Raw genomic sequence first — 23,419 nt, forward strand, 5'->3', positions numbered from 1 at the left:
ACACCTGCATATTAACCAAAAAGAAATGCTGGCAGTAATGCATGCCATCGAGGCCTTTCGGCAACAACTTCAGCAAGGCCACCTACTAATACAGACAGACAACACCACTGTGATGTGGTACATAAACAAGCAGGGGGGCACCCTTTGCAGAATGACAATGAATCTTTGGGAAAAATCACTGAGCCTAAACATACAGCTGCAATCCCAGTTTGTTCCAGGCAAAGACAATGTGCTGGCGGACAGCTTAAGCAGGAACTTCCTAGACCCCACGAGTGGAGGTTACATCCAGAAATATTCATACGACTCACCTCGACATGGGGCAGGCCAGAAGTAGACCTATTTGCCTCCCACCTCAATCACCATCTACAAAAGTTCTGTTCAAGGACATATCATCCACAAGCATGGAAAGTAGATGCTCTTTCATTCAACTGGAACTTCCTAAAAATCTATGCATTCTCACCTCTGCCACTGATGACCACAGTATTACTAAAGATCAAAGCAGAGAAGCCAAAGGGAATCCTAATAGCTCCAGACTGGCCAAGACAACACTGGTATCCACTACTACGGAGCATATGTCACAACAAAAAGTGGGCCCTTCCACAATGGCCCCAACTTTTGACTCAACACAACTTCAAGACAGTAGATCCCAACATTCAGACGGTGCAGCTAACAGCTTGGGAGATCCCATGAATAACCTCAATCTATCTCTTTCCAAGGAAGTTCAGCGGATTCTAACAGAAGCCAGAAGACCATCCACCTGAAAGGTGTACTCAGCAAAATGGAAGAGGTTCAGCATTTGGAATACCAGCAAGGGTCATGATGCATCATTACTGAACATCCCACTCATTTTGGAATACTTGGCAGATATGCTACAGAATGGACTCTCATATTCTTCCATAAAAATACATGCTTCAGCTATCTCAGCTAGATACAACACTGACCCACCTGTGTTTTCACATCCTTTGTTAAGGCAATTTCTTAGGGGAATCAAGAATATAAAGCCACCAAGAAAGGCTCCAGTACCAGCTTGGGACCTCAACTTTGTCCTAGAAAAACTGACTCCTACCCCCCCTTTGAGCCAGCAGCTTCTGTGGACTTACAATTTCTCTCATGGAAGACAGCTTTCCTGTTGGCAATTACCTCAGCAAGAAGGGTCTCGGAATTACAGGCCCTAATGGCAATACCACCGTTCATAACCTTTCACAGAGACAGGGTCTCCTTACGAACCAACCCTACCTTTCTGCCAAAAGTGGTATCTAGGGTTTCTTTAAATCAAGCAATTCACCTGCCTACCTTCTTTCCCAATCCTGAGAACAAAGGGGAAAGACTGTTGCATACCTTGGACATTCACAGACAACTTCGCTACTACCTGGACAGAACCAAGACCAGTAGGAAGTCTGATCAGCTTTTTGTAGCTTACGCCCCTGGAGTACAAGGGAAAGCAATTTCCAAACAGACTATTTCAAAATGGATTGGACATTGCATCAGATTCTGCTATTCCTTCCATGGAAAGAGTGTACCAGCCAATGTCAGACCGCACTCCACCAGAGCTACAGCCACCTCTACAGCATTCTTAAGAGGGGTGCCTACAAAAGACATTCTAGAAGCTGCTACATGGAGCTACGTGCATACATTCTCCAAACACTACAACCTCCCCTTATACTCCGGATCCAGAGCAGGCTTTGCTTCGGCAGTCCTGCAGGGATTGATAGCTACACCATCCTTTTCTTAGAGCATTCCACCTCCCCAGCTAAGCTATGGTATTCTACCCATATGTTATGACTGCAGTTGCATTCTTGAAGGACATAGTACAGTTTTGTACCTACCATAAATGTAGATGTCCGATAGATATGCAACTGCAGTCGGGCTTTCCCTCCCTCCTTCCCCTCTATGCCTTGGGTCCACTCCTCTCCCTGTTATCTTTAGCTGGGGATATCTGTTATGGTGTATCTGTTTATTGCTTATTTATTTGTCTGGAAACCTGTTTTTGTCTTCCAATTTGATTACAGCCTTCCTTGGAGGGCACCTGGCATCTGGGGCAAGAAACACTGAAGAAGATGGCGTCGGCTGATGCTTATATACTCCAGCCGCTCTGACGTCGGAGAGAAATGTGACATCAGCCGACGTCGGACCCAGACTTTGGAATCCGGCTGACTGAAGGGCTGCCTGAGGCAGGACAACCCATATGTTATTACTGCAGTTGCATATCTATCGGACATCTACATTTATGGTAGGTACAAAACTGTACTTTTAGATCCCTGGAGCATGTGGCCCTGAGGGATTGGGATTTCTTTAAGTGTAGCATGTCCAACAGCTCTGGGATTGACATGGCCTTGTATGTTAAGCAGAGATCGCCTCTGAGCAGGCGATATGCGACAGAGTATAGCTGGAGTTTTTTTAGACTGTCAGCATAGGGCATCTGCTTTAGGCTTGTGATTCTTTTAGTGAGGTATTTCTGTGGCCTTTCAAGTTGTTGCAAATGTCTTGTGAGGTACATACCAAACGGGGCGTTGTACTCTATAATGGGTCTAATGAGGTATGAGTACAGTGGGACAATGATCTCCTTTTTTCTGGATGAAAATCCTTTAATGTTGAGGTGTGCCACATAGAAGAATTTCCTGACTGTTGTGGCGATGTGGTTATCGAAGGTGAGACCACTGTCCACTTGTCCCTAAGTCCCTTATCACACTTTCAGTGTTTAGTGTACTGCCACTTATGTGGTAATTCATGGGTACATGTTTTTTCCCAAAGGGGATAACTATACATTTCTTGGCATTGAGCTTGATCCCATGGCTCTGGCACCAAGCATCTGTTTCTGTAAGGCCCTTTTGTAGAATATTCACATCATTTGGGGATTCAATAATGACCCCCAGTTTGCAGTCATCTGCAAACTTTGTTAGCCAGAGTCTCTTAGTGCTGGCCTGTACTTCAGAGAAGTAGATGCCAAACAAGAGTGGTCCCAAGACTGAACCCTGAGGTACTCCGCTTGTCGGGATTTTGAGTCGGCTACTTTTACAGTGTGGGTTCTGTCAGTAAGCCAGTTGGCAACCCATCGAGTGATGTAGGGATTAATGCCCAGCTTAGTAAGTTTATCTTTGATTCCAGAGTGGGGGATGGTGTCGAAGGCCTTGGCAAGGTCCAGATTGGCTGTGTGGACTGCCTTGCCCTCTTCCACGGCTCTGGATACTGATTCGAAGAAGTCATTCAGGTTGAGGAGACGAGATCAGCCCTTTACAAAACCAAACTGGGTGGGGTCTAGAGTTTGAAGGTTGCCAATGCCTTTGTTTATAAGTTCCATGATAATGCGTTGCATGGCTTTGCAGATCAGGCTTGTTAGACTGATGGGCTGATAGTTCCCGGGATCCAAGGTGGATCCCCCCTTGTGGAGTGGGATAACTGTAGCTGTGCGCCACTCATTGGGCACGAAGCCTGAGGTGAGGCTATGATTAAACATGACACTTAGGTGAGGTGCCATTTCATTTTGTAGTTCATGTAGTACACAGCCCGGGATGTCGTCTGGTCCCATGGATGCTGTATTCTTAGCTTTGGAGAGTGAGTTTTTTTACCTGTGTGGCCATGATTACTGGAATTTGGCAATCTTTTGGTATTGAACTGGGCCCTTTAGGGGGTGAGAGGGGAGTGAAGTTGGCACTGAATCGATATGCCAGGATATTGGCAATATCCTTGGGATCAGTATATTTCATGCCATTCTGTTGTAGCTCAGAACAGATCTGAGCATTACCATTTAGATTCTTGACATAACTATAGAATGCCTTGGTTGTCCTTGGAATATTTGGCAATTTTATTTTCGTAACTGGGGCAATTTTATTTTCGTAACTAGCTTTGGAGGATTTTATGAGGGATTTCAGCTTCTTACTGAGGCTGGTAAGGGAGTATTTTGCATCCTGGGATTTTCCTCTTTTCTGCCACAGTTGCTTCCTTCTGTTGTATAGTTTGTTTATGGCAGGGGACCACCAGATTGGCTTCTTTTTTTGGAGGAGAGCATCTTGGTTCTGTTTGGAATGTCACGATTCATGCATGAGTGGATGTGCTCGTACAGTGCCTTAGTGTAGGATTCAGCAGTCAAACTTTCAGTTCCTGTCTGCATGGGTGTCATGAAGTTTGCCACTTCTGACTTTCTGACTTGAGTAGCATGAAGTTAGCTTTGGAGAAGTTTTTTTTATGGAGGTTGGGGGTGGAGATTGTATTAACTTTACTTACCAATCTCAAAACAAAGAACTCTCCCATAAAGTAGCAACCTCTTCTGCCTTTTGGGCGAGAATACCAATTGACACCATTTGTGCTACAACAGCATGGGCAAGGCCTCATAACTTTATCACTCATTACAAAGTGGATTTGGCCTCCAGGAACAGGGCCTCATTTGGATTCACTGTTCTGAAGAATATTCTCCTTGAGCCACCCAAGAAAGAAGTTGCTAGGGACACTGTCCCAACCAGTTAAGAATGAAGATGAGCTAGGACAACATCACATAAAGACGTTATGTACTCACCATAACATTCCATATGTCTTGTCCATCTCACCTTCATTCTTACTTCCCACCGTCCTTCCCCCAGCCTTTGGCTCCTGGAGGACCGAGCAGATTCAGTTGGATATTAATGTTCTCTGACTTTCTTGATTGCTCTATAGTTGATCGTTTATTTGGTACCTTTTTTTTTTATATCAGCAAACAAGATCTGGGGAGCTTTTGTAGGGCATGATGGGATAGGGTTTCAGCCACGAGCTAGTAGAAGACCTCGAGCTTTTGTATAAGGCTGAGTCGGAATCGAGGATCGGTTCCGAACCCAACCAGTTAAGAATGAAGACAAGATGGACAACACACATATGGAACGTTATGGTGAGTACATAACTTCTTTTTTCATTAGCTACTGAGGTTGGCACTATAAGAGGAAATGCAATTATACTGGGCAAGTAATGCTCCCTCATTATTGAAACTCTAGCCTGCCAGTTTTTATTGTATGGGAGTTGAAAGAAAACCAATTACAGATCTTACTTGGCACATTGTGTTGCAGAGTGTGAAGTGAAACTAGGTCTGTATTATTTTTTAGTGTTGAGTTGTCACTGTAAAAGATCACTGAACATTTTGGGAAGCCTCAGGAATAGGAAATAAGTGTGAGCGGAGGACTAATGAAAGGTCGAGAGGCTCCAAGAAGAGAAAGTTAATGTCAAGGATAGTAATATGAATTAATCCCAACAAATATGGTGAACCAGTGCATGTACCAGGACTTGTTTCCTCTGGTTAACCTTGGGATCGTAGTTATCATTCAAGTCAGAGTTCAAAAGTTTTATTTAAAAATCCAATTAATATTTTCACAGAGCCAAACTGGGAAGAGTTATGTAAGGATAATGATGCAGTAGATAGTGCATGTCTCATCTCCAGAGTCAATCATTTTCATCAACAAACAGCCCCCTCTACCCAGCAGTTTTAGCCAGTCTGTTGACCATGTCATAGTTTACTATACTTATGAGTGTGGATAGATAGATGCACACTCTGATATAAAGACTGGTTGTCATGTGACTCTGTCAACAAGGAAAACAGCAACCAAAACATGTCACCTCGACAATAAGTACATCAAAAAAGGAAACAAATTTCCTTTATGATGCACTATCCAAAACCTGACCACATTCAGCTCAAATGTATGTGAACAGTGGTAGTGTTATGGGAAGTTTTTAATTTAATGTGCACGTTAGGGTTGGAAGGTTAACACGCATTGCTAAGGTGGGCAGGGAGGCTTCATTAACGCGCATCTGACAAAATGTCCGTTTGCTAAACTGGAACTTCGACCCAAAAACAGTTCAATTCAACTTGATGACCAAAATAACAGAAACTATATATATATATATATATATATATATATATATTTATATAAAGCCAGTTTAACAGGCAAGGAACTTAGTAAGATGACAATTTGTATATATGGTTTTATATTTTAAATACCAAAGTAAAGAGATGTTGTGTTGTCTGATGAAGTGGCAAAACTTGTCGCGAAAGCGCTCACCATTAAAAGTTTCCTTTTTTTTGGACACTGTGGTTTGGTTCTACTAAATTTTTCAGTGGAACCATTTGCCTGCACTACATTCTGTTTTCTCTTTTTGTATTTGTATGTGTGTGTGTATAAATATGTATAGACACACACACACAGTGGATATAAAAGATTTGCACACCGCTGTTAAAATGCCAGGTTTTTGTGATATAAAAAATGAGACCACAATAAATCATTTCAAAACTTTTCCCACCTTTAATGTCACCTATAACCTGTTCATTTCAATTGAAAAATAAACAAATCTGGGGGAAAAATATAAAAAATAAAAAACATACAATATGCTGGTTGCATAAGTGTGCACACCCATAAACTAATACTTTGCTGTGTGTGCACACCCTTAAACTAATACTAACTTTTTGATTTAGTTACAGCATTCAGTCTTCTTGGGTACACACCTGCCATCAGTTAAAGAGACTCTGATTAACCCCAAATAAAGTTCAGCTGTCCTTGTAGGATTTTTCTGACATTTACTCATTTTCCTGCTACAGCAATACCCATGGTTCACAGAGAGCTTACAAGGCATCAAAGGGATCTCATTGTTGAAAGGTATCAGTCAGGAGAAGGGTACAAAAAAATTTCCACAGCATTGGATACACCATAGAACAAAGTGAAGACGGTCATCAAAAAGTGGAGAAAATATGGGAGAACAGTGACGCTGCAAAGAGCTGGATGACCCCCCAAAATTGATGAAAAGACAAGATGAAAACTTGTCAGGAAGGCTTCCAAGAGACCTACAGCAACACTGAAAGAGCTGCAGAAATTTCTAGCAAGGACTGGTTGTATACTACATGTGACAGTAATCTTACGTATTCTCCATATGTCTGGACTGTGGGATAGGGTTGCAAGATGGAAGACTTTTCTTACACTGAAAAACATTCAGGCCCAGCTAAAATTTGCAAAACAATACAGCAACTCTCCCAAAAGCATGTGAGAAGATGTGTTGGTGTCTGATGAGACCAAGGTTGAACTTTTTGGACACAATTCCAAAAGGTACATTTGGTGCAAAAACAACATTTTGCATCACCAAAAGAACACCATCCCCACGGTGAAGCATGGTGGTGGCAGTGTCATGCTTTGGGGTTGCTTTTCTTTAGCTGGAGCTGGGGCTTTAGTCAAGGTGGAGGGAATTTTGAACATTTCCAAATACCAATCATTTTTGGCCCAAAACCTTCAGGTGTCTGCTAGAAAGCTGAAGATAAAGAGGAATTTCACTTTTCAGCATGACGATGACCCCAAGCATACATCAAAATCAACAAAAGAATGACTTCACCAGAAGAAAATTAAAGTTTTGGAATGGCCCAGCCAGAGCCCAGACTTAAATCCAATAGAAAATCTGTGGGGTGACCTTAAGAGGGCTGTGCACAAGAGATGTCCTCACAATCTGACAAATTTGGAGAGCTTTTGCAAGGAAGAGTGGGCAAATATTGTCAAGTCAAAATGTGTCGTGTCGATAGACTCCTACCCAAGAAGATTGAATGCTGTAATTAAATCAAAAGCTGCTTCAACGAAGTATTAATTTTAGGGTGTGCACATACAATGAAGTATTAGTTTAAGGATGTGCACACTTATGCAATCTGCATATTGTACATTTTTTATTTTCCCCCCTAACAGATTTGTTTGTTTTTCAATTGAATTGTACAGGTTATAGATCACATTAAAGGTGAGAACATTTTTGAAATGATTTATTGTGGTCTCATTTTTTACATCACAAAAACCTGACATTTTAACAGGGGTGTGTAAACTTTTTATATCCACTGTATATGTAATATTTTATATAATACGCACACACACGTGTGTATAAGATAATACAGATATAGGATATATACAGCTATATAAATATATATTAACACACACACCTATATATATATATATATATATATATATATATATATATATATATATATATATATGTGTGTGTGTGTGTGTATACATATATATGTATATATTTATATATAGCATCATCATCCACCATCTCTAGCAAAAGTAATACGATCAATGAAAATAGTGTTTTTGTAGGTGGACAAGTCCTTTTTTTTTTTTGTTTACCCTTTCACCCCTTGCAACTTTAACTCCAAGATCAAACAACTTTGTTCTAGACTCTGCAATAAGACATGCTGTCTTTCTCACAGACAGGCAGCACTAAGTAAAACAACCGATTTTTAATTTCTCTAGCTGTTGATGTATGTACAGCTCAAAAAACAGAGCAACATAGACTGTTTTTATGGCTTGCCTCTAAATAAACTACTATCCTAAACCCATGCACTATATATAGTGTACAACACCCCCTCACCCCTGCAATCACATAGAAATCCATAAATGGACTCCTGCACTCATTAACTTACTTTCTCCCAGTCTAGCCAGAACTCTGCAATGAAATGGACTGTAGCAGTTAATGGACTGATTCCCAGTCCATCCAGTCCATTGACACCAGCCTTTTCTTCAGCACAGCAGAACTGTACACATCAACACGTGTTTAGTAAAATACAGTAAAGTAATTCTGACCTACAAGTCAATTAAATGCATGATAAAATGCATGTGTATATACATATGAATATGTATATATAATTTGTATGTGCAGATTAATGTTAGGATAGGTTTTAAACCATAGAACGTTTTGGCGTGGACGTTAAGCAAACAGCATTACTTTGTATTGTGCTTCGCTTAACGTATGTCTGCATAACAGCCAGTCACATTTACGTCAGGCTCCAGTGGCCTAATGGATAAAGCATTGGCCTCCTAAGCCAGGGATTGTGGGTTTGAGTCCCATCTAGGGTGATATAATCTTGATACAAGTAAAGCTTTTGGATTGGGAGGGTGGCCTAATGGTTAAGGTGTTTGCCTTACAAACACAAGGTGCAGGGTTTGAGTCTCACAAGGGATAATTAGCTATGCTTAAAATGGCTTGCAAGGGCAATTAGCCTTGTACTAATCTATGAACCTATGAACGTTCACTTAGTACAGTACGGACGTAAATGCGGTTCGACTTTGTGCAAAAGAATGTTAAGCAGCGCACACCTGTGTGTGTGTGTGTGTGTGTGTGTGTGATATATATATATGTGTATATATATATATATATATATATATATATAGATATATAGATATATAGATATATATATATATATATATATGTACACACACACACACACACACAAATGCATGTGTTTGTGTGAAACTCCTTGGAGTTCTAGGAAGTTAATGTTCTCAAGAAGTTTATGCTGTTCATACTATTGAACCAAAGAAAGTTTCCTATAAGTGAATCTGTCTGGAAAGAATGCTTAAAAAGTACTCTAATTAAGACCTCTGCTTCTTTCTCCAGGATCTAAGATTCAGTTCTGACTTCTGTTTACTTGTGGCCTATTTGTACATAGTATGTCTCCCATGTCGGCAAATGTTTGTGCATGTACTCTGGTTTCATCTACTAAAACAATGCTGCCTGACTGTGTATTCCCGTATTTTCTTTTGCCATCATGGTCTATTAACAGGGATCTACACTGCACAAGTTCCCATAGTTAGTTAAAAAAATTCAAGAAAATGTAGTTTATTTGACACCTCCACAGATAAACTAATACATCTTCATGGTCACCAGCAAACCCATGTATTGTCAGTATATCTTCATGACTTCTAAATTCCTTCATCCACACAGCACTTGCACTTTTTTTTTTTTTTTTTTTATATATACACTGAAAGTATGGATTTGTAGATTGATAGCTCTTCCAAGGCCAGTGAGTCTCATGATCAGCACCCTTCCTCAGGCAGCACTTCCATTCTCCAAGGTGGTCATACCAGTCAACCCTGAAGTGAATTTGTGGCTACCCATACAGTCATCTAGTTTATGTTTAAAAGAAGGTAGTGACTTACCCTGCTTAAGATGCAGGGGAAATTTATTCTAGAGGTTTTTGAGGTGCTCTGTAATAAACCTGTCCATCTGTCCTATTTTATTTATCTGTTTGTGAATACTTGGGTCCCAGGTTTTAATATTGGTGGAAATACTGAACTTCAAAAAAAAAAAAAACAGGAGGTTCAGAACAATCTGGACTCTGATTGAAAAGAACAAATGAGATCTCCCTTCAAAAGTCTGTAAGACAACAAATAAAGGGATAGAGCTTCAAGCCTCACTTGGTAGCTCATAAACTTTTAGGCCTGTCTTTTGGTTAAGAACTTTTGAGGCCTTTCTAATAGTTTGATTTGTTTTGAGAGATGCATTGTTTTGAGAGATGCATCCCAAAGGGGAAGTTGTACTCCACACATAGCCTGATCAATGATGATGAGCACATGGGAGTGATTATCTCTTTAGACCTTGATGACATTCCTTTGGCAATTAGCTGGCCTAAATAAAAGGATTTCCTGACACTGTTGCATGATGATCAAAAGAGAGGTAACTATCAACTCAAGGTCCCCAACTATATTTTTGTTTTGTAAATGTGTACTGTCTAGTCATTATGATGTGATATGGGTTGTTTACCAAAAATGCTGATGCTACATGTTTTATCTCTTAGTTTATGGCCATTTTTAGTACACAAGAGTTTACTAGAGTGAGTTCAATCTGGAAGGTTTTGGTGTCATAGGGTGAGTTACTATCACTTCCCCTGTTTATAATTCTCTGCAAACTTTGTTAGCCAAAGGTCTTGGCTCTCTTCTTTGAGATGTTAGAAATAAATACCAAAAAGGAAAGGTTCCAGTGCCAGTTCCTGAAAGACACTGCTGATCAATTTCATACTTTCTGATGAGGTACCTCTAACTTGCACTGTGTGGGTTCTCTCTTTTAGACAGCTTGCTATCCATCATACCACATATGGGTTGATTTTTAAAGCCTTTACTTTTGTATGATCCCAGCATGGGGAATGGTGTCAAAGGTCTTAGCCAGGTCAGAATAGGTCATGTGCACTGCTTGCACACCATCTACAGCCTCAGTAACCATTTCAAAGAAATTTGCCAGATTTAATAGACAGGATCTACCCGTCACAAAACCAGACTGTTGGGAGTCAAGTCTGACAAGATTCTTGGAGTCAGAGTTTGAAGATTATGATGTGTTCCACAATTTTACAGATAAGACTGTAAAGTTGATAGGTCTGTAATTACCTGAGTATGCTCTAAGGCCACTCTTAAGGAGAGACATCACCACTGCTATGCATCGGGGCCAAAAAAACAATAAGTTAAAACAGTTTTAGGAGTGTATTGGCAGTGGTATGTTTAACACAATTAAGCAATCGGGTATATATTGAGGTGATGTGACAGAAGTATTTTTGGTCTTGGGTGGCATTTTCAGTAAATGATCTTTAGAGATATTTGGGGGAGAAAGGTATTCAGATATTTCTGTGCTTTGAGTAGAAGTCTTAGGGTTAAAGCAGGTATTAAATTTGCTTGCAAGAATATTTACAGTGATGTGGGTTAGAATAGACTGATCCATTGTGAATAAGTTCTGAACAATGTAAGGTTTCTTTTTTAGTTTTTCCAACATAAAACATTTTTATACGCATGCATAGCTTGCATACTTTCCCTGTTGTTTTTACCCCATTGTATCATAACATGCCCGGTAGTTCTCATCTTTATTTATTGTTTAATTATCTCAGCAGTGCCTGTAATGCTTTTTGTATATTGACATTTAACACTTTTGGCTACTTGTGACATGCTGGCATTTTGGGGACTGGTTTTCTTAACTTAGTGACTTGCCCATTAATAAGCTAGAACTGGCAGAGTATAATTAACAAAGTGACCTTAAGCTTGTTAAGCTATGAAGCCCTTCATTAGAGACATTAATCACTGTTTATATATGTTATTCATATTTTCAGATTTATATTCATATTTTAATAGGCTTTGACAGCAACATATTGTTAGAAATAATATGAAATATGATGGGAGGGAGAAAAATACATAAAACATACTATAATGAAGATATTGTTAGCTGTTTGCTAGAATTTATGAAGATATGTGATATTTTCATATGTACTTTAATATTACTAAAACCAAGAAAACTGGGGTGATAGTGAAGAAAGTCGTTATTGACATTTGCATTGTAATTTGTACATCTTGAGTGGTACTTAGTGTTATCTGTGTGGTTAATGATGTTAAATAAGCATGACTTTTGACATTTCTGCAAATATCACAGTAAAGAAGCACTTAGAAGCATGCCTCTCAGCCTTTAAGCACATAAATTGTGGACTAAGCCAAAAATAGTAGGGGTACAGAACACCAAAATCAAGGACAAATTTGAAAAATTGAACTTATAAACTTAGTAGATTGCTACAATATATATATTTGCACTAGAGTTCCTTTTTTTAATATGAAAGCTGAAACTAAATTGAAATCATTATTTACTGAGTTCAGTCATCTATAATTTGCAGGAAAACCACACAATGTTCTGTAGTCCTATCTTGACCTTCATTCTTACATATGGATTCGGAGACGATCCTCGGCTCTGACTCGGCCTATTACAAAGCTCAGAGTCTCTCAGTTGGCTTGTGGCAAGGTAGTTATCCCATAGTGCACTAGTAATAATCCCCAGATTTCATTTGCCGCGTCTACGAGTTCAGAAGTGCTTCTTTCTTGGCTGTGGCTAAGTTGGATATTTTCATTATTCTTATTGTTTTTACTGATGTTTGCATATTGTATTAGCTTAGTTTACATAGTTTAGTCGTAGTTATTATAGGCAGTGAATAGTAGTGTGTTTTTTGCTATTTTTTCTGAAGTTATTGCTGAGAACTTCTTGGCCGTTGCTAGGCCTGTTTTGTTCTCCGAGTTGTATCCCTTCCAGTGTGCTAGTTTTTTGAGATAGTTATTTCTATTAACGCAGGTCTGTGTTTGTGTTAGGACCTTTCTTTCTAGTATTGTATTTCACTAGAATAGTATTCTTGTGTGCAGTGTTGTTTACTATTCTTATTAGCTAGTAATTAGCTTGTTTAAGTTTACAATTTGTGGTATCCTTTCTTCTTGACTTAGCTTCCTTCCCGTTTTTACAGCTAGGTCCGTTTAAGTTAGAGGACCTAGTCTTCTGTTTTTGCTTGTCTTGTTTGCTTATCTTTAGCAGGGCTAGGCCCACTTAAGTTAGAGGACCTTGTCCTCTCCTTCTGCTTTCTCTAGTGTTCTGTTTGTGTGAAGCATGTCTAAGGAGTCTAAGGATCATAAACCTTCAGGTTTTAAAAAGTGCCTTAAATGCTCCCAAAAAATGTCAGTAACTGACGGACATAGTAACTCTGTTTGCTGTCTTGGTGCCATTCATCTGCAGGAAACATGTTCTTTCTGTCACTCTTTCAGCTCTCGAGTTCTCCAAGAAAGGAAGAACAAACTAATCCTGAAAGGTCTCCTTAAGCCTTCCTTTGAGGAGGACTTAGCCAGCTCTTCTTCCTCACACTCCAGGTCTCCTTCTTCAAACAAAGAGAGGGTCAAGTCGGCCAAGAGACATTCTCCTGCACCAACTATTTTATCTGGACCTCCTCAAAAAGTATTGAAATCGGACAAGCCTTCTACCTCTTCAGCTCCACTGCCCTCAGAGCAGGTTGAGGTTATCGATATCGACACTCCAGTGTTGGCCCCAAGTTTTTTGGAGCCGACCACTGATAATTTACCTCAGAGACAGTCCAGAGAGTTATTGCCGGTCTCCCCAACTTTACAGTCTCCTATATTGCAGAGATCCAGGTTGCCTACCTTATCGTCCAGATCCCCCAAGAGTCTTTCTGAAGAGGATGTAGAGAGAGTAGTGCTTAGACTCTTGAAGTCTTCGGCGTTACCAAAATATTTGCTGGCTCCGACCCAGTCGGTTCCGGAGCTAAGACCATTCTCCTTGTTGCTGTTCCTCCTCCTCCGAGCCATGTTGGTTCTTCCGAGCCAGAGCTTCCGGTGCCACTTGTTGTGGAACCCTCAGTTCCAGCACCTCTTTTGTCTATCCCGGAGCCAAGTTCCGCTCTGACACCTTTGGCGCCTTCCTTGGTGTCTAGGAGCTGAAGCTCACCAGTCGGCCCCGGCAGGAACGCTTGGACCTGATCTACTTCGGTTCTGAGCCTACCTCTCGGTGCATTGACTAGGCTGAGCTCGGATCCTACATCCATCTCGGAGCTGATCACTTTGAAGCAGAGGGCTACTTCTGTTTCCTTGGAAACCGGTACTGTCCTCGGAGCCAGAGAGATCTGCATTTGAGATGATGAGGAGCGTGCTGTCTAGGTGATCAGCTCCACACAAGGGTACCAGTGCCCTTCCCCCTCAAGCACCGACCTCTGTCTCAGCACCATCTCCCTGTCTTGGCAGCAGAGACCTGCAGCATCAGGAGCCCCCATTGGGTGGCCCCCAGTCTAACGAGACCTCCCACGAATACCCTTTTGAGGAGCCCCTCGGAAGAGAACTTGCAAGAGGAATCATGTAGACTCCCCTGATGAGTCCATCACCTCTGACACTGACCTCGAGGAGTCAGAAGGGTCCCCTAGGTCGACCTCTGATGATATCTCCTTCGTAGATATCCCTGAGATCCTGAAACAGAGAGGTGGCTGGCTCACTATCACCCCTTCTGATGAGGAATCGGTGTACCTGAAGGCTTTCGGGTCTCAACCTTCAGCCTCTTCGGTGTCTCCACCTTTCGATGAGCACCTGGACCTAGTTAGTCGAAAGGTGTGGGAAACTCCTGATGCCATGGAACCAGTCCCCAGAAAGCCCAACAAATTTCTTTCAGCCCCCAAAGACAAGGAATTTTTGACCAATGGTGTGCCTGCAGATGCCATGGTGGTGGCAGCAGCCACAAAGAAGGAGCTAGCGGAGTCTTCTTCATCTGTCCATCCACCGAACAAGGAGTCTCAAACGATGGATAGATACGGGAAGCGTATCTTCTCTTCAGCTGCATTTACACTCAGATCGCTAAATTACCTCACTCATTTTACTAGGCTTCAAAGAGATCTCTTAAAGGAGCTAGGAGATACTCTCCAAGGTACATCAACTGAAGGAGTCCATGAGAAAGTTACTGCTCAGTTGTCCAACTTAAACTCCATTGTTAACTCCTCCATGAGGCTGATATCCTATGCAGCCGATGGAGCGAGTAGGGCAGCGAGTTCAGGAGTTTCCCTTAGGAAACACTCCTGGATGGCGTTTTTGTAACTTTGCTGAGCCCTTCAAATCTACTTTTACCAATGCCCCCTTTGGCAGTTCCTCTTTGTTTGGACCAAAGGTAAGAGATACACTCACCAGGTGCGAGCAGGAAGGGAAAACTCTGTCTGCCATGGGAGGACGTTTTTCTGTCCCTTCTAGACCATACCCCAAGGGTCAGAGAGGCAGGAAAATGTGGTTCAAGAAATCCCAGAGATTTTTTCCCCGACACACAGGGTGATTCCTCCTTCAGAGACAGAGGAGGAGGAACTAATCGTAGACGTCACCCTTAGGGGGGGGGGCGCAAAACCAGGGTGGCAGCGATTCCTTTACATGGACGTCCCTATCAGTGCTCATGAAGTGGGGCCCGACTGCACTTCTCTGGAGCCAGTTTGGGGTCGCTTATCTTTGTATCTAGAAGCCTGGCTCAAAATCACCCAAAACAAGTGGGTACAAAGAATAATCACCAGAGGATACTCCATTCCCTTCGTTCTCTCACCCCATACCATCAAGAAGATCCCAGATGTTCCACCCAATCACAGGGATCAAGCAACTATAGAAGTTCAGAAGTTGCTTATAAAGAGAGTCATCCAAACTGTCCCCACAGACCAGATAGGATTCGGAACTTACTCCAGATTCTTTTTAATGCCAAAATGAACAGGGGACTGCAGGCCCATTTTGGACCTCAGCAAATTAAACGAATCAGTGAAGAAGTCCAAGTTCCGAATGGTAACTCTGCAGTCTATACTCCCTCTGTTAGGGAAAGACAATTGGATGTGCTCCATAGACCTTCAAGATGACTACTACCACATAAAAATGGACAGAGCATCGAGGAGTCATTTATGCTTTTGGCTGGGAGCCAGTCGTTACCAATTTTGTGCTCTGCCCTTTGGTCTCACCACAGCCCCCAGGGTGTTCACCAAATGCATGGTGGTAGTGACAGCTCACTTGAGACGTCTTGGATTCCAAGTGTTTCTGTACCTGGACGACTGGCTCCTGACTGCCACCACCAGGCCCCTACTTCTACAAGCCAGGGATTCAACCATCCAGCTCTGCACTCAGCTAGGGATTATGATAAATTGGGAAAAGTCTGCCTTATCGCCCTCTCAATATGTGACTTTTATAGGCACAGAAATACACAGTCGCCATGATCTCGTCTTCCTGCAGACAGAATACAAAGTCTCAGACAGCAGATATACAGTCTACTTCCTCAACAAAGAGTCAAAGCCAAGACAGTGCTGAAACTTTTAGGGACCATGGCTTCTACCATCACTCTAGTTCCACTAGCCAGACTACATATGCATGTAGCATCTCTAATTTATACCCTCCCTACCATCTCTACATTTATACCCTCATAGACACTCCCCTTCCTCCTAACATCCAATCACACCTCCTCCCACTATTATACCCTGTAACTGTTACCACTCCCCTCTATAATAAACCCCTCCCTCCCCCACCCTCCTACTTTAGAAAACTCCTCCCCCCACCAACCATATTCTTAAAACAACTCTTCCCCAATCCTTACTTTAACAACCTATTACAATCTCTCTAATCATGTCTAGCCAATACCAATACTTATTGTTACTAACTCTCTTAACTACTCTCACATCTACCTATCTCTTAACCTCCTATGAACAACCCCTGCCTTCTTTTCTTACCATCCCACACAAACATACTCTGACAGCTCCCCTAGCTCTGTCCATAAGTTATCTTAATCCCATCTACGATACCTCATACCTTCAAGCCAAATACCACCGACTCTCACACATTAAATACCCAAATCATATCACCAGAAAATATTTTAACTACTTCTGCAAAACCCCTCAATATTATAATACTTTATCAACCCACTTACTATTAGATGGTGACATCCACCCCAATCCTGGCCCAAACTCATCGCCAACATCCACTAAATCTAATCAATTCCAAACAATACCAACACCATCCACTAAACCCCCCAAATCTCTCTCAATTGCCCATCTAAATATCTGTAATAAAGTACCACTAATTCATGCTCTTCTAGATGTTCAACAGTTTGACATCCTCTGCCTAACAGAAACATGGCTTAAACCTTCTATAAAAGATAATGAAGTCACCCCCCAAGGCTATAACATCCTCAGACAGGACCGCTTAAAGAAAAAAGGTGGCGGTGTTGCAATTCTCTATAGAAGCGAAATGCTCATTAGTAAAGCAGCATGTAACCTACCATTAGAAAAAAATGCTGAGATTATTATTTCTAAACTACAGCTAAACCCTCAAAAAACAATCAATATTGTCTGTACATATCTTCCCCAGGAAAACCCCACTATATTAGAAGACCTATTAAATTGGCTTTCTAAATCACCTTCAGGAAACAATTATCTTAGGAGACTTTAACATTGACTGGAATTTATGCAAACAAACCAATCCTTCTATCTTCTTAAACCTACATGGCTTCTCTCAAACCATTAACTCCCCTACAAGGATAAATAAACTTAATAATAAGGAAAGCTTACTTGACTGGATACTTACAAATAGACCACACCAAATGTATACAACAGGAACTCTCCCCGATGACCTTAGTGACCACTCACTAACATACATTATCAGGCATAAGACTAATCTTACCATCCCTAACTTAGTCAGAACATCTCGTTGCAAAAAATTGTTCAACCCCAATCTCTTTCAAAATGAACTTATGAAAATTAACTGGTCACCTCTTAAGTCTCTCCCTATAGATGATGCTGTTAGTTACTTCAATAATACTTTTCTAGCTATACTTGAACATCATGCCCATAAGAATCAAATCCAAATCAGCCCAATGGCTCACAAACAATACTAGGAAACTAATCCTTAGCAGAAATAAAACATGGGCAAAATGGCGAACCTCTAAAAACACAACTGATCAGCTAGCTTTTAGGCAAAAAAGAAACATCACCAAAAAAGCTATCCTGCAAGACAAAAAGAACTTCTACACTCAGCTACAACAATCATCCCTTCATCAACCTAAAAATTTTGGACTGCTATTAATATGCTAATGTCCCTGGCAAAATGGCCACACCAAATCCACTAGGCTCTACCCTGACTGCCCATTACAAACTGCCAATGCCTTCAACACTTTCTTCACCTCAACTATACTTAAACTAGCAAACCAACAATGCCCTGATACCTCCAAGCTCCCTACCCCAGCCCCACTCCACCCCCATTCCACCTCAAACCTATACCAACCTCTTATATCTCATCCTTGCTTCAGAAACTAAAACCTTCCACCCCCTCAGCTGACAAACTCCCGCCTGAATACCTCCAACTAGGTGCAAAAGCCATTGCCTATCCCATTTCCATACTTATTAATAGGACCATTGAAGAAGGTGTAGTTCCATCTATCTGGAAAATCTCACATATTATCCCTCTCTTTAAAGGTGGAGACTCTCTGGAATACTCCAACTTCCGCCCTATAGCATTACTATCCCTCTTGCAAAAATAATGGAGAAATGTATCCACAAGCAGCTACTAAATCACTTATTACAGCATAACCTCCTAGCTAACTGTCAACATGGCTGCCATTCCATAGTACTTCCACAGCCTTACTATCCTTCATTGACTCTATCAACACCAACCGCAATAAAAATACTCTCTCCTCAGCATTCTTTGTTGACCTGTCAAAAGCATTTGACATGGTCAATCACCAACTGCTCCTCCATCGTTTAAAATCTCTTGACAGCCCTGCCATAAACTGGTTCACATCCTACCTAGATAACAGAAAACAGGCCGTGCTCTGGCATAACCATCTCTCTGACCTCCTTCCCACCTCTATAGGGGTTCCACAGGGGTCTATTCTAGGCCCTCTTCTGTTCTCCATTTTTATTAACAACCTCCATCTAGCCACCCCTCTATCAACTTGCATTCAATATGCAGATGACACCACCATTATCTGCTCTGCCTCAACACAATCTGAACTACATTCTATTACACAAAAGACCTTCACAACTATTGAGCATTGGTTCTCTAACCATTGTCTCCTCCTCAACCCTAAGAAAACCAAACTCCTACTTTTTACACCCACTCATTTGTCTCCCTCCCTACATTTCACACTTACATCCAATAATGGTACCCTTATCAGTCCAGAACCTACCACCAAACTCTTAGGTATTACAATTGACAATCAACTGAAATTTGATAACCACATAAACGCTACAATCAAATCTACTTACAGAAAACTAGGTTCTCTCTACAGAATCAAAACTTTCCTCACTCCTGAAGCAAGAACTACTATAGCTAGAACCCACTTAATATCTACCCTACTATATGCTTCCCCTATTTATACTAATCTCTCCAAATATAATCTCAACAAACTATCCACAGCTTATAACAATATTGCCAGATTTGCCCAACACTCTCCATATAGGACTCACCACTGTCTAAACCTAAAAAAACTAGGCTGGCTAGAACTACCTCAACTAATAACCTTCAACCAACTTACTATTGCCTTACCACCCGATAACACTCCTATGCTCTCCACCCTAATTAAGCCCTACAACAATCTGAGCAGACTACGCTCATCCAACAAGATATTGATTCATACTACATCATCCAAAAACTTAGCAGGTGACACCTTATTTTCCAACTCAGTGGGTAAAATATGGAACCAACTACCAAATGACCTTACTTCCATTACATCTCTCCCACTATTCAAAACTAACCTAAAACTATTCCTTTCAAACCACTGGCTATGCTCTTGCCATACCCCTGACTAATCCTTTTTTCTTCTTCTTTCTTTTCCTTTCCTTTATTCCCTTACTATCTTTTTCCCTCTAAACCCAGTTCTTCTTACTCCCTCTCTAGCAAATTAACCTCCTTTCCTAACTTGACTACTCTTTTTTCACTCACAATAAGAACTTATTCTTTAACCTTCCTTATATTGCAACTGTGTATGTAACATTAACTTAATCTCTGTCCATGCTAGAGGTGTAGCTTTATGCCATACTTAACTGCAGTAGTTTCAATTTGATTGTTTCCTCTATCATACCTTGGTCCTTTTTATGTTTCATTTTACTTTAGCTTAATTCTAAATATTTTAAAAATATACTAGTCTTTTTTAACATGTTTATTTAATATTGTCCTCCACTGAAAATGGACATGTATCCAGCTGGACTAGCCCGGTTAACAAATGTAAAATAAAATAAAATAATAATAAAATAATATGCAAATCCTTCAATGGCTACTTTTTTCCCAGTGGTCTCTTCAACAACTGCCTCTGTCTCATTCTATTCTGATAACAGAATCTTGCGAAAAGGACCTTTGTTGGTGGATTCAGCCCGATCAACTAATGACAGGAGCACCTTTCCTCTAGTCTAGAGGTAGAGCTCCTTTGTTTGCACAGTTCCTAGGAGTATATTGCCGTGAGCTAACCGAGAAGAAGGTGCGAGGGACGCCATCCCATATGTAAGAATGAAGGCGAGATAGGACTACAGAACATAAAGAAGTTATGTACTCACCATAACGTTCCATGTTTGTAGTCCATCTCGCCCTTCATTCTTACGAACCCAATCACCTACCCCTGTCCATGTATCCTTGGAGGATCTGGAGACAAGATAGTATTTCTCTTCTGTAGGGTGGAGACCATTCATCTTTGTTGTTCCTTGTGGAAATTTTTTTTTCTTTCACTTTATAGACAGCAGCTAAAAAGATCTGGGGATTCTTACTAGTCCACTATGGGATACCTACCTTGCCACAAGCCAACTGAGAGACTTCGAGCTTTGTAATCGGCCGAGTCGGAGCCGAGGATCGGCTCCGAACCCATATGTAAGAATGAAGGGGCGAGATGGACTACAGACATGGAACATTATGGTGAGTACATAACTTCTTTTTTTATGAGGAACAGATGAAAAATATGAGGCAAAGGTCTGGGCATTATGCAAAAAGTTTTGCACAGTTGAGAGGTGTACTTAGAGGGAATTTTGTTGCTGTCACATAAAACTCAAGTCTGGCTGAACAAAAGTGCTCTGATACTCTGGCTGAACAAAAGTGCTCTGATACTCTGTCTGGGTTGTCCAGTTTCTAAGATATGAAAAGTTGTTTGTGAATAGAGATAAATGTATTTCTGGGTTTGTGCCATTATGGTCTTATTATATTAGTGTAAATATTGTGAGTGCTCTTACTATTCTAACTACAAGGAGGACATTTTATTGATAACCTTGTTATTTGTTCATTTTTAATTGCACTTACTGTTCATAAGATATTTATATTTGTTTGGATTAAGCTTTTCAACTTGATGTTTTAGGAAAAACGCCCTCTGGAGTACAAGAATTTGTGTTGGTTGCTAGAAGTGTAACATTCCGCAGCTCAGCAGTATTAATGAGTTAATGCTTGATACTGGAAACTGCACCCTGTCTGCTGGTCAGAGTTCTTGCAGTCAGAATTGTACACTTCCATAATGTATTTTCATCATTATACAGATGTGTTTGACAAGTGTAATGCTAATGCATGTCACAGCTCTGGGGAACATCTCAGTTTTAGCAAGTTATTTTGCTAAGATGAATAATGCACAAACTATTGCATGGCTCCATGACATAGAAGGATAAATCCCTGGCTACTGCCCAGAAGGCACAGGTTCAGTTAGCTGCTTTTGGGCACAGTGGGCCAGACAGAGTAGGATAGGAATGAGCAGCTGACATCATCTTGCCCTTCCTGTTGAGAGTGAAGGCTGTCCAACTTATTGTAATGTGGAAAACTACTGAAGGAATGGTGTTCTCCATGCATTAGAGGTCAGGTTGTTTTCATGTTCATGCAAACCTACATGCATAATATCCTTCAAGGGGGGGGTGTATGCAGAAGCACTAATGATCTCAGGAAGGCATTACATACCGTGACAGTCACATCTGTGGATGTGCTTGTAGCCACCAGGGGGGAAAGTTTAGCATCATATAAACAAAAACCCTGATGGCCATCTGGATGCAAGTCTGATGCATCTGGCAGTCACTCTACTGGAGAAGATTGGGTCTAGCTAATTTATGGATGGTAGGTGTGGGAACAGAAAGATGTAAACAAGCAAAAATAAATAATTAACAGACTGTTGATGGATATTAATGTGGATTTTTTTTTTTTTTACTTTGTTTGCACTTGGCATCTGTGCTGTGCCAAATTTTTGGTATTTATCCGCACAGTTCATGCTAATTTGTGATATGCAAGTTTAACAGAGAGCAGTGGTTTCCTGGAACAGATGCAGTAAACATTCTGACGTTATATAAGTGACATTTACTTGTAGTATGTTTTGTTCTGATAAAGTATATTCTTTATTTAGAGGATGGTGGATTAAAGCTGAAAATTCCTGACCTGATAGACATGGCAGCTCAGATTGCTGCAGGAATGGCATTCTTGGAATCCCAGCACTACATTCACCGAGACTTAGCTGCAAGAAATGTGCTTGTTGGTGAAAATAACATCTGTAAAGTGGCTGATTTTGGTCTGGCGAGATGCTTTAAGGTGAGCTGCTAAAATATTTCACAAGTACTGCCTTAAGTAGAATCCGATATTAGCTATGAATGTTCATTTTATGCAAATGCCATAATTGTCACAAAGAGATGTTATGTTTTGTTTTAAAGTATCAAAAAACAAAGTTGGGTTTCTATTTGGTGCAAAGGTATTTCGCTGTATCCCCTTCAAAGTTAAGCAGTTACACACTTTGAAGGTTAAGCCATGGAAGGAATAACTATTTATGCTATGTAGAACCCACTATAAGCTTATCTTTTGCCAAGACAACTTGCTTGCTTTATTGTTCTAATGTGAACTTGTTATGCTAATGCAAAGAATAGCTGCACTACTCTTTTCCCTAGAAGTCCACACCCACATGCATGCTTATATGTGTGTGTGTGTGTGTGTGTGTGTGTGTGTGTGTGTGTCCACGCACACAGGCACAGACGCAAACACACAGGAGTGCACACATATACACATTTTACAGCCTCATATTATGTAGCTGCTGTGGCAGACACCAGTAGAAGAATGTCAAAAAAAAAAACTTTGTTCATTTCCATTACCATGTTCTGAAAAAGGACAAAACTTGCTTTTGAATCACTGTATTGTGCTATTTTGATCCCATAGTAAGGCTCTGGGAAGAGCACATTGTTAATTTGCATTAGCTATGCACCAGGGCTACCACAAGTTTCATGCACCTTTGTCCAGTAGGCCATCAGTATCAGTCAGTGCCACTGTACTGCTACTCACCCAAGGCCGTATACAACTATAGTGCAGCTGTGGTTTCTGAATGGAAAATGTGCAGTGCACTGACTAGACCTGCTGGAAACAGGTTTGTGCAGTGC

General features: G+C 40.9%; 1 protein-coding gene across 1 annotated transcript in view; it reads left to right on the forward strand.

Moving 5' to 3' along the window:
* The window catches only part of FRK (fyn related Src family tyrosine kinase), a gene marked incomplete in the record, with an annotated part of 231,482 nt that overhangs the window by 77,262 nt on the left and 130,801 nt on the right, over nt 1-23,419 (forward strand). The window contains 1 exon segment of the mRNA XM_044076811.1: nt 22,405-22,586. Within this exon segment, the coding sequence (XP_043932746.1) occupies nt 22,405-22,586 (182 nt within the window).

Source organism: Protopterus annectens, chromosome 1.part0 (genome assembly GCF_019279795.1).
Source record: "Protopterus annectens isolate FY-2018-M chromosome 1.part0, PAN1.0, whole genome shotgun sequence".
NCBI classification, from domain to species: Eukaryota; Metazoa; Chordata; order Ceratodontiformes; family Protopteridae; genus Protopterus; species Protopterus annectens.